Source organism: Coenobita brevimanus, chromosome 26 (genome assembly GCF_032717465.1).
Source record: "Coenobita brevimanus isolate Jiangsu-jjx chromosome 26, ASM3271746v2, whole genome shotgun sequence".
NCBI lineage: Eukaryota > Metazoa > Arthropoda > Malacostraca > Decapoda > Coenobitidae > Coenobita > Coenobita brevimanus.
In genome coordinates, this window is record NC_136979.1 from 40,890,195 (window position 1) to 40,905,305 (window position 15,111).

General features: G+C 41.3%; 1 protein-coding gene across 3 annotated transcripts in view; it reads left to right on the plus strand.

Moving 5' to 3' along the window:
• Window positions 1-15,111, plus strand: part of Srp54 (splicing regulatory protein 54) — a 130,142-nt gene that overhangs the window by 40,239 nt on the left and 74,792 nt on the right. For all 3 annotated transcript variants that reach the window (XR_013896317.1, XM_080268072.1, XM_080268073.1), the window contains exons 7-8: window positions 1,119-1,196; window positions 12,912-13,260. Coding sequence is in view for 2 of the 3 variants with exons in the window: in XM_080268072.1 (XP_080124198.1) it covers window positions 1,119-1,196; window positions 12,912-13,260 (427 nt within the window). In the remaining variant the exon portion in view is untranslated. The remainder of the gene's footprint in view (window positions 1-1,118; window positions 1,197-12,911; window positions 13,261-15,111) is intronic.

Genomic DNA, 15,111 nt, shown 5'->3' on the forward strand with positions numbered 1-15,111 from the left:
CATGGGACACACGTGTTAGTTGGTTATAAGGTTACCACCCAGCGTTGTAAATGCTTTCCTGGTTTACAGGAAATCATATGGCTTGCCACTCAGTGTACAGCTACCCTAAAAACAGTGTGCCACTATACTAAGTGGGTGGATGATGGGCACCCCTGCCTACCAGTGATTTTTGATGTTTATACTGTAATATTTTGGATGTACAGGTACAGTATATTTACTGGACAAAGAATTTGCCACCATTATTAGTTATTCCTACTTTAAGTGTCCATCACGGTTTTTCTTTTCAGATCCAATCTTAATTAAGCTTTGTAATTACACATCTTTTTGCCTCCCCCCCCTTTTTTTTAAATAATCACGAGAGCATTTGATTCAGCTAGGAGAGACTTTAAACAGGAGAGATCAAAGGGGTGCCACCGAGATTGAGCACTGTAATTGCATCTGGAGGTGGTAAGAATCAACTCAGCTAATACATCATTGTAGTGAAGGAATGACAGTTGAGTTATGTAAATCATCATCATCATCATCATCTCTGATGCCTTGCTTCTTACTCCCAGACAAGGGATAACAGTGACAGAAATGTCTCCAGGCTACCTTATCCTCCTACACCACTCTCACTCCTTTATGCACTCCTTTTCCTCCCCCTACTCTTTCACCAGTATACATGTATTTGCTTCTTCTGTACCATATATGATAATGTCTACTGCAGCCACCCTTGCCTTCAGTCTTACAAACTTTCTCTGGTGCCCTGTCTATGTGAATTCTTTGTGCCTGTTCCATCTCAATGTATTCGCCTCTGTTATGGAAAAATCATTAATTTATGTTTCTTTAAAGAGAGCCTATCTCAGTTCACCTTGAGAGGGTAGGGTCTTTCTCAAGATTTAGTAACTTAAGTGATTTTGTTTGGCTAAAAAAGAAAAACAAAAAGCACCAACAAGACTGTGGACAGTCTTCATTAATATTTGAGAGAGTAAGGTCTTACCTACATGTTTTATTTTGGGTAACACCAGACAGTTTGATGTTTTGTGAAGGAAATCCCTGTCCTGTAAAAGGATAAACATTCATAGTTTTAGTCTGTCAGGTGTTGTGATTTTTAAAGGATGCACATGTTTATTCTGCAGAGATCGACACCATCGGTCACGTAGTCGCTCACGCAGGAAGAGGTCGACCTCAAAGTCACATCATAGGTCCAGGTCAAGGTGAGTGTTCCTTTGACATGAATGGCTGTTAACCCCTGAAGACCGCAATTGTTTCAGGCAGGGTACCTCCAACAACCGCAATTTGGGGGTGTTTTGGCGACTTTCACCAAGGGCAAATTGATCATGTTCTGGCTAAAGAGGAAGAATTTACACACCTGACAACACAATCCATACCCCCATAGGCTTAATGGTTACCACACAACGCATGTCGAAGTTAAAAAAAGTTTATGATAGTTACCCCTCGAAAACAATGGAAAACATGAAAATATTGATAACTACATATTTTTCTTATTGAAACAGGTCATTTCAAATTGTTTTGTCACACCAACCATGAAAACAGGTGTACCTAGGTGTGGGGAGATTACTAGGCTGTGGGGAGATAAAGTAGGCTGTGGAGAGTAGGCCTATAGGTACGGGGGTTGGAAATAACAAGCTTTTCGCATGAAAAGAAAGCACTCCAGTGTGTTCTGTAACATCTACCGTGAAAACAGGTGTGTATGTAGGTGTGGGGAGATAACTAGTGTGGGGAGTAGGCCTACGAGGCCTTGGTGGTACTTGGGGAGAACAGTTTCGGCAACAACCAGATTCTCTTGTGGAAACCCTCCATTTCAGTGGGATTTGTTATACCAGCCATAAAAACAAGTGTGTATGTAGGTGTGGGGAGATAAGACAGGTGTGGGGAGTAGCCCTACAAGGCCTCATAATCATTCCAAAACTAACACAGACACATATAAATGTTTATAACCATCAAGGACATCAAAATAAAGTTGAATAATGCTATAGATGCATGCATAAGAAAGGGGAAAAAAAAGCAATAATTTGTTTCTGATTTCTCTTTTTACTGTCCTAACTTATCATTACACATTTATCACACTTACCATTACAATTATTATTACATTATCATTATACAGTACTTCATCACACTTATCATTACAATTTCGGCAACAACCAAATTCTCGTGGCAACTCTCCATTTCAATGGAATTTATCACACCACCCATGAAAACAGGTGTGTTTGTAGGTGCTAATCACAGTCATGATAGCATGGGCTGACCCTGGCTGACACGCCAGATAACAGGAACACATGGGTAAAATACAAAGGAAATCATAAAAATAAGTAATCAGTAGTCAATCATGAAGCATACATGCATGTAAATGTGTTCATTGTGAATGAAGTGCAAAAAAAAAAAAAAATGCTAACCAACATTGTAGCGCGTAGCGTTGTGTGTTCATAACGCAGCGTTGAGGAGAAAAGAGACGTATACAAAATTTGGAACGAAAGTCATAACTATAAGCAGACTCAAACTATTGGGTTGAAAAGAATTAGTGCTAAAAGGATGTAATGCACTGAATCATGAGTTATTTGTTATGTGCAGTGACTCCCTATCTATCTAACTAATTAACTAACAAACAAACAGGCAGATAAGTTGACCACGAAAGGCTGGAGATTGTGTTTACCCAGAGTAAATGTTTGGTCGGAGATGGAGACTAATCTGAGGTACTAATCTGGGCAAGTAGGGAGAATGAAAAAAAAAAAAAAATGTGTCGTATGTAGTACAACTTACAGCATTCTCCAACTACGTACGTTCGGAAACTGGTAGGTACAACATGAGAAATGAATAGAGTGAGGTGTAATTATATTTAAATTTGGGAAGAAGTAGAAGTAATATGAAACAGGTATGTACATCTGGCCTGATAACTCTTGGGGGTCTGTAGGGGGTTGGAAGGATAGTGAGGGACAAGGAGGGAGAGAGGGGGTGGGATTTGGGGGGGGGGGACGAGGCTAGCCGGGAGGGAGGAGGGGCAAGAGAGGGTGGGAAAGGAAGCAAGTGGTGGTGGGAGGAGAGGTGCTGGTGCGTGGAGGGGTAGGAGAGTGATGGGGGACAAGGAGGGAGTGGAGTAGAGGGTAGTCTGGAGGTGGCCGAGAGGGGGGGGTCCCCCCCCACCGCCCAGGTTGGTCCGATCCCCCCTCACGCCACATCAGGGGCAAGTTCTCATTGGCCTGAAACCATGTACATCATAATCGGTGTGGAGCAAGCGTTCCACAATTTTTTACAGGTCCCACTCAGTTGATGTGATTAGGCATTTTGGCATAAATCTCAAATCGCATCAGTTGATGCGATTAGGACTTTAGGGGTTAATACGCCACCTTATCTACCCTCTACTTCCCTACCCTCTCAGTGCATCTGTGACCTGTAATTTAAGCACACATCTATCACTTATTTCTCTCCAGCTAACTCTCCTCTCAAATAACCCATTTTCACTGCCGTCACTCTTGACTTGCGCCCTTCCAACAAGGTCCAGGCTTTGCTTCCATATGTTGGAGTGGGTGTCACAGTACTATCACATAGTGACTTTTTTTTTTTTTTTTTTTTTTTTTCCATGGTCACTTCCCTATATCTTATCACAACTTTCAAAGAGCCAGCAACCTTACTTCCCTGTTGTACCCATTCAAGCACTCCGTCCATAGGATGGAGTGCTTGAAAGGGTACATACTCATCACACTACCGAAGTACTTAAATGATCTCACATTTTCCGTTTCCTCATTATCCAGCCTCACTGTGCATTTAGTGGCTTCAGTTCTCTCAAGGACCATAACTTTACTCTTCCTTACATTCACTTTTAGATTCCATTCATACATACTCTTCCAGACTTATTCACCAAGCCTTGCAGTTCCCCTTCATCTTCACTTAACAGTATAGTATCACCTGCAAACAGAACAGGAAGTTCCAAATGCTGCCACCTCTCACAAGGGCCACGCCAGCATCCATTGTCCTACCTTGTATCTGTTTTGCAACACCATCCACATACCAGTTTAACTGCCATGGAGACATGACACATCCCTTTTTCAAGCCAGCATTCAGATAAAATAATTCACTCAGTTCACCATTCACACATACTGTAGCCCTGGCGCCCTCATATGCACTCTTCATGGCATTCAGCAGCTTCCCAGTTACTCCATATATTTTTAATACTTTCCACATTCCATGTCTGTGCACTCTGTCAAATGCTTTCTCCTAATTAATGAAGGCCACATACTTCATTTTCTTCTCTGGAAACCTTTCCACTAAACACCTTAGGATGACTATCTGATCTACACCAGTGTGTGCACTTTGTTCACTTGTTTTCACAGTTTCCCTCTGATATATTATTTATTTATGATGGTAGCTGAACAATAAAAAATGTACTGGAATGAAAGACATTCACACACACACACACACACACACACACACACACACACACACACCGCTCGCTGGTGCAGTGGTAACGTTCTCGCTTGCCAACTGGTGGACGGGAGTTCGCGCCTCGCTCAGGTTGCGAAAAGTTTCACTGACGAAGTGGGTGGTTACTGTCCCCCTTGAACAAGGGGATGGGTGTGTGCGTGTGTGAAGGTCACAGCCTTGCCCTTAGATCGGACTATATGAGCTCTCAGCTCCCTTCCGGGAGGGTAAAAAGCTGATGATCACGACCATAAAGTGATCCTGACCGACTCGGTGAATTACACGCACACGCACACACACACACACGCAGCACACAGAGGATGTCGTCAGAGGCAGAGCTCCATGCAGATCGTGGGAAAATAACGCAAAATCGGTGGCGAAAAGGAAGCCTGCCTATTGTGAATATGCGAATTGAATGCGAGAGTGTTGGTCCCGTCTCATGTGAGTGAAAATAAGCCAGAGGTGTCAGTCAGATAAGAGTAAAACACAGTGATGGTTTTAAATTTTGTATGATTGCACCACAGCAGAGAGAAGCAGTTCTTTGTTTACATCCAATCATAGTGAATTCTCGGGGTTCTCCAATCATGACCAAAGCAATGGAAGTACCAAGCTGAACCATAAACGAGTAACAAGTATGGAGGAAATGGCTGAGAAGAATGCCCAGGAATTAAAACAGGTATGGGCAGTAATTAGTGAATTATAAGAATGAACCTCGGAACAGGAGAAGGAGATAAAAGAACTGGGAAAGAGGTGAGAGAGCGTCAGCTCATGCAGTGTTGACCAGGAGAGAAAGGTGTCTGAATTAAAAGCGGGTAATGAAACATGACAGCATTGTGATACAAACTCTAACAAATGGAAGTGAAGCTTGGACCATGTTGGAGGGACAGAAGTCAAGAGTGAGAGCAATGGAAATTAGTTATTTGAGAGGAACATATGGAATCACGTGGAGAGACAGACTGACAAATGAGGAAGTGAAGGAGCGTTGTGGTGTGGGTGTGGATGTGATAGGAAGCATTAGGAGAAACACACTGAGGTGGTTTGGCCGTGTGGAGAGGATGAAGAGTGAGAGACTGATGAGGAGAGTGTATGTGAGTGAGGTTGAGAGGGGTAGAGAGAGGGGGAGGTCAAGGATGAGATGGAGGGATGGAGTGGAGAGGTATATGAGAGAGGGGGGTGTGAGCTGGGAACAGGGCAGTGAAATGGCGGGGGACAGGACGACGTGGAGGCGATTTGTTTGTGGCCACCCCTTACGGGATTAAGGTGTCTGGCAATAGATATATAGATAGCAACATCCGCAAGTGAAATAAAACTGCTTAAATGGGAAAATAAGAGGCTGGAGGAGGAAAGGGACAAGATGAAATGTGAACTTGACAAATATGAATCTAAAACTAAGATGCACAAGGAACACATCACGGAAATCCAAGAACACCATAAGGGGTGGAAAAAAAAACAACAGGATGATGTCTTAAGGAGATTTTGGTAAAACAGAAAAAGGAAAACCAGGAAAAGGTGAAGAAGAAAATGATGAAGGTACTAAATCACTTGTCAGAGATGCAGCAGGCAAGAAAAATGCATGATTATTTCAGGTTTGAAGACAAACTGATGTCAGTGAGGTCAGAAAGAGAAAAGGAAGAACAGAGAAGAGCGAAGTGTCAATAGTTATGGAAGGAAAGAATGAAGCCCAGGAGGAGGGAGGGACAAGGCCACTTAAAGTAAAATTTAAATCTCAGGTCACAGTAAATGAAATAAACAACATGACCTGGATATTAACAGATAAGGAAGGATTAAAAAATATCTGGATAAGAAGTGATGCAAATGAGGAAAAGAGAGATAAAATAAAGGAACTTGTTAAGGAAGTGAATGAAAAAAATGACCAGAGAACAGAGGAAGAGAAGACAAGAGTTCCATTGAAGAGTTATGGATCAGAAATTGAGGAAATGACACTGAAGGAGAGAGGCAGAGAGAAGGACAGGAAAAAAAAAAAAAGTACAAAAAGATTGAAAGTGGCATATGCTTTTGTAGATGGTCTAATCTCAGTAAGGCTAGAAACAGACGATTTATTGAGGGTAAATGAGCCAGACATTATGTGCTTCGTAAAGACCAATCTAAGAGAGAATATTGAAATCCAAATGGGAAGTGGGAAATACTAACTATGGAGAAGAGATAGAGAAGAAAAAATGAGAGGAGGAGTGATGCTAACTGTGAAAAACAGTCTAAATGTGGATAGTGTAGAACTGGGAGAAGGTATGGCTGAAGTGATAAACATAGTAATAGAAACCAGAGGGAAAGGCAAGAGAAGCATTGCAATAGCATATGTTCCCCCCCCAAGACATGGGCATAGAATGAGGAGAAATATCAAGAGATAATGTTGAACATGGTTAGATACCCACAGACAGTGATTGAGAAAAGTAACAACATAATCCTGATGGTGGACTTCAGTTGTAAGGAGGTAAACTGGGAGGAGTGGGACTCAGGAAGTAGTGAAGATTTGTGGGGCAGTATACTATTAAATGTAGCAATGGATAATGTAATGACTCACAGGGTCATATTACTGTAGAGACAAGATTTAAAGGGGGATGACACTCCAGCAAGACTAGATTTAATTCTAACCAAAGAACCTGATACAATTGAATCCCTGAAATATCTGTGCCCTATAGCAAAAAGTGATCATGTAGTGATAGAGTTCCCAACGATAGAAGGAAATGGGGAGACAAGAGATGAACTATACAGGCATGGATGATACAACTTTGGGAAAGCAAACTTTACAGGATTGAGAATATTTTTCAAAGAAGTGGATTGGGGAGAATTCTGAGAAATGAGAGACGCAGAAGAAGTGGGATATATTTCTAGGTTTCTATAATACGGGTGTGGAAAAGTTTGTGTCAAAATGACTGGTTAAACAAAAGGTGTATAACAGCCAAAAAGGAAAGGGATAAGACATGGAACAAATCGAGAAAGAGAAGTAATGATAGAACAGAGGAAGAATATAAAAGAACCAGAAATGAATACATGTACCTGTATCAGTATCGGTTCGATATCAGAAAGAATGCTAATACCAGTGATACATTGGTGTGTCAAACTGTATTGTTTACAGCACTAGTCGGGGAGTCCACATTCCCAACCTCTGCAGGCTCTCACATGTAGCACATAATACCTGTACAGTATCTTCTCATTCTCTCATCCAGATACATTATCAGTTATTGCCTTCCATTCATTCAGCTCACCACCCCCCCTTCTCATCACTTGCCTTATATACCTGTGGATAATTTTGTGCCTAAAGAGGGTATTGGCTGTCACCATCCCATCCTGTGTGTTTATGTCCACTTGAGCACTACCATTTTCATCCACTTCTGCAGGCACACACCAACTACTCCATCCATTATCATTCCTTACTTTTCCATTCTTGTCCAATCAAAAACACTCTCACTACTCCCAAACTTTTCCCTGCATGCCTCCACATTTACCCAGAACTCTTCTTTCACTCTGCATGCACAGTCTTCTGTTGGTCAGTCTTCTGTCAGCATATATACACACACAGTCACCCATGCTTGTACCCCCACTTTCTATCTTATTCAACAATCCTTGAATCAGCTGTGCCATACTCTCTTGTATTCTCATTTCTCGCACACAACAATACATGTGCCCTCTTTTGCTCTCTCATTCTCACCAACTCCCACACATATACCCAATGCATACTCCTGGTTTCTCATACTCTACCCTTTCCATTTGGTCTGTCAATCCACCTATGTCCACTTTTGCATCCTCAAGCACTGGACAGTCTCTCTCTCTCTCTCTCTCGTCATGCTCCTTGCATTCTTTATGTTGCCTTTAAAGTTTTTCTCTTCTTTCTGCATCCTCTGCACTGGACAGTCTCTCTCTCTCTCTCTCTCTCGTCATGCTCCTTGCATTCTTTATGTTGCCTTTAAAGTTTTTCTCTTCTTTCTGCATCCTCAAGCACTGGACGGTCTCTCTCTCTCTTTCTCTCTCTCTCTCTCTCTCTCTCTCTCTCTCTCTCTCTCTCTCTCTCTCTCTCTCTCTCTCTCTCTGCTCCTTGCATTCTTTATGTTGCTTTTAAAGTTTTTCTCTTCTTTCTGTCTAACCCCTTCTTTAAAATCATAGATTCCTTCCATTTTGGTGGATGTTGGCACTTATCCGTATGCAAGACTAGGGAATTTGAAGTGTTATTCCTACGTACATCTACCTTATGTTTTGATAGTCTTTTTGCAACATCTCTCCCAGTCTCACATATATGAACTTTAGGGCAACCATTTCAAGGTAAAGTATAAATAACACTTCTCGTTAATGTTACTTTCACCTTTATCCTCTATAAACTGGCTGGTATTCACTCTGATGAAGGAGCTATTCTTAATCCTGCTCAGGGTCAGGTCAACACAATAGAGGAGGGCAGTCAATCAACAGTAGGCACAAGAAATGTCCCCAGGACGTCCTGTGTATGAATATCCCTGGTTTCCTCGCCTATGTACAGACTCTGTGAGGTTGGACTCTGTGTAGTCTGAAACACTAGGGAAATAAAGAACTAATATTCTCGTCTTTTTTTTTCCCCTCCCATCCATTCCTGTCCATTTGTCAAAATGAACCAAGCATAATCCTGAACCCCCTCCTCAACAGTACCTCTCCCTTAGGTTAATATCACTAATTGCAGTAATAAATTGTGTATGGTATATGTGGAGTTAATTCCAAAATAATGGAATATTACTGGTATTATAAAACTTACAGGAATGCCATGATCTTCTCATGGTGTGGAAAATGTTAGTATTTTACTTGAGCTGATGCCAGGTGATTTTATTCAGGTATGAGTGACTCATAGTAGCCCAGGTAGTAATGCTGGTACCATCAGACGTGGGATAATCGTAAATTATTGTAATCGTTTACAGAATTTTGTGTAATCGTAATCGATTACTTAGGCATTTTTTCAGAGTAATCGCAATCGTAATCAATTACTCTCTTGTTGTAATCGTAATCATGGTTACTTTTACGATTACAAGGCCCCAGGTGAGTTATTCTTCTACAAATACTCCTCATGAATAAAATACTGTAGTTCATTGTCAAACAGTCAGATATACACCATAAAAGTCCATAATATGAAAACAAAAGTGAATTGTAGGGTATCACTTAGAAGCTTTCATATAATATCTTCCCTAATCTAGAATAATATCACCTGAGAAGATCTCAGTTGGTAGAAAAGTTAATAGAATGAAAGGGTCAAGGACAAGGTGAAGAAAAGTCTCGGTGCTTGAATTATTAAAACACATATGTATTGCAGATTGGCAAAAAAATAAAGAAACAGCTTACTGGACATAGCACTGTACAGTATAGTTTTATCCAGAGTATCAGTCTCCATAGGTTCTGCAGAGCTTACTATGTCCTTCCTTACGCAGGCAGTTCTTATTAAAATGGTTTGCATATAAGATATACAGTATATCCCTAGAAAATATCAGTTTTATATTACTGGACGATGTTTTTGCTTTTAAAAACTAACCAGCTTTTTACTTAATCAGTGTCAAGTATAAAAGAAACATGCTCATAATTATACAGTGCATAACAGTACATGTAATCATGATTGTAATCATGATTACTTCTTATGTAATTGTAATCGCAATCGATTACTCTTACTTTTACTGTAATCATAATCGTAATCGTAATCTGAAGTTTGCAAAGTAATCGTAATCGATTACAATACCCCTGTAATTGCCCCATGCCTGGGTACCGTATCATTAATCCTGTCATGGTTGGTCAACTCTAGTACAGCATTCTAGTCCAGTTACCTCTAGATTATTTTATTCAGTACAGAGTGTTACGGCTGAGTGTTTATTTCAGCATTCACCACCACCTTTCATTCTCCTCTCCTTTCACAGATCTGCGTATTAAACAAGCCTACATCTTTTCTATCCATAATGACCTAGAACTGCTTGTACAGCACCCAACTCATATCCGTGATCACCTTGGAGAGAGTTCCAGCATACTGTACTTGACCTCTTCTTTACAACTAATCCATCTGCTGATGCTGTTAATCTTTTCTCTCCGTTGGGCTCGTCTGACCACAACCTTATCACCTTAACCTTTCCTGTCGCTCCGGTAATGCCTGTGGACTCTCCCAAGAAGCGGCAGCCATGGCACTTTGGATCTGCTGATTGGGAGCCCTTCAGGCAGTACTTCTTTGATTTTTCCTGGAATGATTATTGCTTTCCCGACTGAAAGTCATCTAAGTGTGCCTCACGCATTACGGAGGTTATTCTTTCAGACATGGAGGCATACAGTCCTTTCTCTTATGCTGTGATAAATGCAAAAAAAAAACAAAAAAAAAAAAGGTTTAATCATGCTTGTTTCAATGCTGTCCACAACAAGGAGAGGGCCTACGAAAGGTACTGGAGCCAACCCACCCCTCAATCTCATTTCTTTTATGTTTCTGTCCGGATTCATGCTAAGTCTGTTCTTTGCTCTGCTAAAAGTAATTTCATTCGTACTAAATGCTAAATGGAGTGGAGTGTCGGGCTATAGATAGACAGATTGACTAAATGCTCTGAACTCTCCAACTCAAACTCTTCCTGCTCCTTCTGGTACCCTGCCAAAATTCTTTCTTACAACTTTACCTCATTATCCTTCCCGCTTTTCTACCCTGACAGCTCTGTAGCTGTCTCTTCTACTGACTGTAGCTGTCTCTTCTACTGATAAAGCAGAACTCTTCACCCAGACTTTCTCCTCCAGTTCCACCTTAGATGATTCTGGTGCTGTTCCTTCATCTTCTGATATTTTGTGACTGACATTAAAATTTCTTCAACTGATGTATTTTCTGCCATCATTGGCCTCACTTACAAGGCATATGGGCCTAATGTGGTCCTTCCTATTGTCCTCAAGAACTGTGCATCTGTGCTTACACGCTGTCTAGGCAAACTCCTTCATCTTTATCTGTCAACTTGTACCTTTCCTTCTTGCTCTAAGTTTGCTCTCATTCAACCTGTCCCAAAGAGGGGTGACCATTCCCAGCTGACTATCACCCAAATGCTTTAACATCCTGTATTTAAAAAGTTTTTGAATCAATTCTTAACAAAAAAAATTTAAAGGAACTTCACAGCTTTCCTATCACAACCTTCTTTCTGATTGTCAGTATGGATTCCGCCAGGGATGCTCCACTGGTGATCTTCTTAACCTTCTTTCAGACTTCTGGTCATCCTCCCTTTGGGACTTTGGTGAAAGTTTTGCCATTGCACTTGACATCTCAAAGGCTTTTGATCGAGTCTGGCATAAATCTTTACTTTCCATACTGCCCTCATACAGTTTCTCTCCTTCTGTCTGTGCCTTCTATAGCGTCCTTGCTGGTCAGTGTATAGCCACTTTTGTAGATGGCCACTGTTCTCCTAAAGCAATCAATAGTGGTGTTCCACAGGGTTCTTTTCTATCACCAGCTCTCTTCTATTCATCAGTGATCTTCTAAGCTGTACATCTAACTCTTTTCCACTCATACATTGATGGCTCCACCCTTCACCTTTCCATTCACATCTCACAGAGTCCATCTCAGCAGTTACTTCAACAAATGAGAGATGAGGCATTGACACACCTAATGTCTGACTTGGGTTATATTTGTGATTAGGGTAAAAGTAATCTTGTGTTTAATGCCTCAGAAACTCAATTCTTACACCTTTCAGCCCATCAGAATCTTCAGCAGGACTATCCATCCTCTAATTTTTAATAATATCCAGCACAATCTTGCATCATCCATAATCATACTTGGGGTTTCATTCTCTTGGGATATATCTTGGAAAAATCATATTACCACTCTTGTAAAATCTGCTTCCAAGAGATTGGGTGTGCTAAGCTGACTCCGTGCCTTCTTTACTGCTGCGGTTGTTGACTTTATACACTGGGTTTACTGCCCCTGAATAAAGCACAACTCTCATGTTGGGAGGCCACCCACGTACAGCTCTTCTCAACAAGGTGGAGTCAAAGGCTTTTTGTCTCATGAAGTCTCCTCCTCTTACTGGCTACCTTCAACTTTTGTCTCTTTGCCGCAGTGTTGTAATATCTCTTTTCTATTGCCACTTCAGTGGTCACTGCTTCTCTGAACTGTTTGCATCCCTCCACCACTATGAGAGGTGCATAGTACCTGTCATGCAACAAACTTTCATCCCTTTTCTTTCCAGCTCTCTAATGCAGGGGTTAACCTTTGCTTCTAGTCCTTCATGTATGCAACAGGTCAGCTCTGGAAGTGGCTTTCTCTATCTGTATTTCCTACTGCCTATGACCTCCAGTCTTTCAAATGCAGTGTACCCAGGCACCTCAAAATGAACTGAACAGATCTTTGTTTGGCTCTCTGTTATCTTTCTTTTGTTTTTTCATGAAGGGAGCAACCTTATGGGCATCTGGCCTTTGGTTCCTTCTTCCTTGTTTAAAAAAAAAAAAAAAAAAAAAATTGTGTACAGTAAAATTCTGTTGCCTGTTTGTTGATATTGGCTAATCTGTTTCTTTTTCACCTCAAGGTCTCGGTCAAGGAGGAAGTCACGTTCAAGATCCAGGGGCAAGTCTACACGTAGGGAGAAGAGCAGCAAAACCAAGGACAAAGACAAAGACAAGGAGAAGAGCAAGGACAAGACTAAAGACAAAGATAAAGAGAAGGAAAAGGAGAAGGACCAAGATAAAGAAAAGGACAAGGAAGAAGGATCTAAGGATGAAGAGGATAAAGAATTGGTAACTAAGGATGAAGAAACTAAAAAGGAGGAGATCAAGCCTATGGAAATTCAGGAGAAGGAAAAAGAGAAGGACAAGGAAAAGGAGAAGGAGAAGGAAAAAGATAAAGAAAAGGAAAGAGACAGAGATAAAAAGAAAGAAGTAAGTACTCTACCTAAAATTGACATCTGTACTTTATTCTCTCAACTTTATAAAGGAAAAGTCAGTGTATGCAGTTGGGGTGATGATTTTCTTTTTGTGGTAGGGAAGATATATCCACTTACTCAGTGTCATGCTGCTCGTGTGACTGCCCTTTCCTCTCTTCCTTCTTTCATTTTTTCCTCTTCCTTCTGTCTATGGGTGACTGTACATTGAGTGACAAGCCAGATGGTTTCCTGTACATCAAGAAACCATTTACTACTCTGGGTGGTAACCATAGAACCAGATTATGGTGCCTGGTGGTTTAGTGGGTAATTAAGGTGCTCCAGGTGGCTTGAGCTGGTGTAGGTTTATATCCAAGGGACGATTGGGGTTTATTGCTTTCATAGTGCCACTCAGGGATGAGTGAGGCTGGTCACTCTCATCTTAATGTAAGGACCAACTTACTTAGCCCCGGGCTCGTTTGCTTCTCATGGGGCAACACAGAATTAGATAAATGAAAATGGATGATATGAAAATATATGGTAGAAGAGTGATGCTGGTGAGAAACATCGAAAATTCATAGAGAAATCGCTCACCTGAGATTTAAATTATTCGATATAGTACCCCTTACCTTACTGGGTTTTCTATCAGGCTGGCTCCAAAGAAAACGAGTTCTGTGGGAGGGTAACCATTCCACACACTCATAAACGGTATTTTTTTATTTATTTGGTACGAATTTATATGTAGTACAAGACTATATTGGTGTTTCACACAGTAATATAGGCAGTATAAGCATTGTTTCACTAACCAAACACATCAACATACCTGACCTTTTTTTGGCAACATTACCTGATCATCATTTCTGACTGTTTCTTCCTCTAATGCAATGTAAACTTTGTCCTCAACATTGTCATCGATTGGGGAATCACTCTGGCCATGAATTTCATACCGTGGCACGACATGTCTTTACTGGCCAGGTCACTGGTAACAGGTGAATTGCTGAGACAGTGGCTTGTGGGGGGGGGGGTCATGCGGGATAAGGCATTGTCCCCGCCTGGCATCTTGTAGAGGAAGGTGTCCTGTGTATACGTACCAAAAATTACGTGCGAAAATTGAAAATTGTGCAAATTAGGGACCTTGCAATTGATGTGCATTTATACGTCAACGGGACTGACAGTGACATAACGTGTGGACGTATATATACGTCAACGGGACGCGGCGGGTTAATCTGAACACTGATAATCCGAAAATCCCAGTAATCTGAATTTTTGAAGAAGGTTGGGAAAAAAAAAAAAAAAAAAACTGGGTGCCAAATGTGCCGGTGCCGAGCGGTGTGGTCATGGAAGTTTCATGGAAGGAAGCTTCTGTATCCTTTGATAAACTGGTGCATTTCACTGAACAAAATAATCATTACAATAGGGCTGAGGTGATCAATTTCCATATCTTGCGAAATGAGTTTTACAAGAAACGTGCGCAGGCTGTCAGGCAGGCTGATATCCATGACTGGCTGAAGTGCATGAGCAACCAGGCAGGTAAATCCACTGATGACGACCCAAGACCAACTACCCACACTCCAAAGAAGGCACCTTATGGAACTCTAGAACAAGCAGGTAGTCCTGAGCTGATGTTCGAGGACGATGAGTGAAAGTGACAAAGTGAAATATACTGTACCGTAGGATTCAGGAATTTTCCACTGTAATACATATTAAGTTTTTGTGCTTTTACAATGTGTGCATATTATTATTAACCCTGAACTTACTCTTACTGACTCCCTTCAACCTCTGTCTCTTCGCCGCACTGTTGCATCTTTATCTCTTTTCTATCGCTACTTTAATGGTCACTGCTCCTCTGAACTGTCTGCTTGCATTCCTC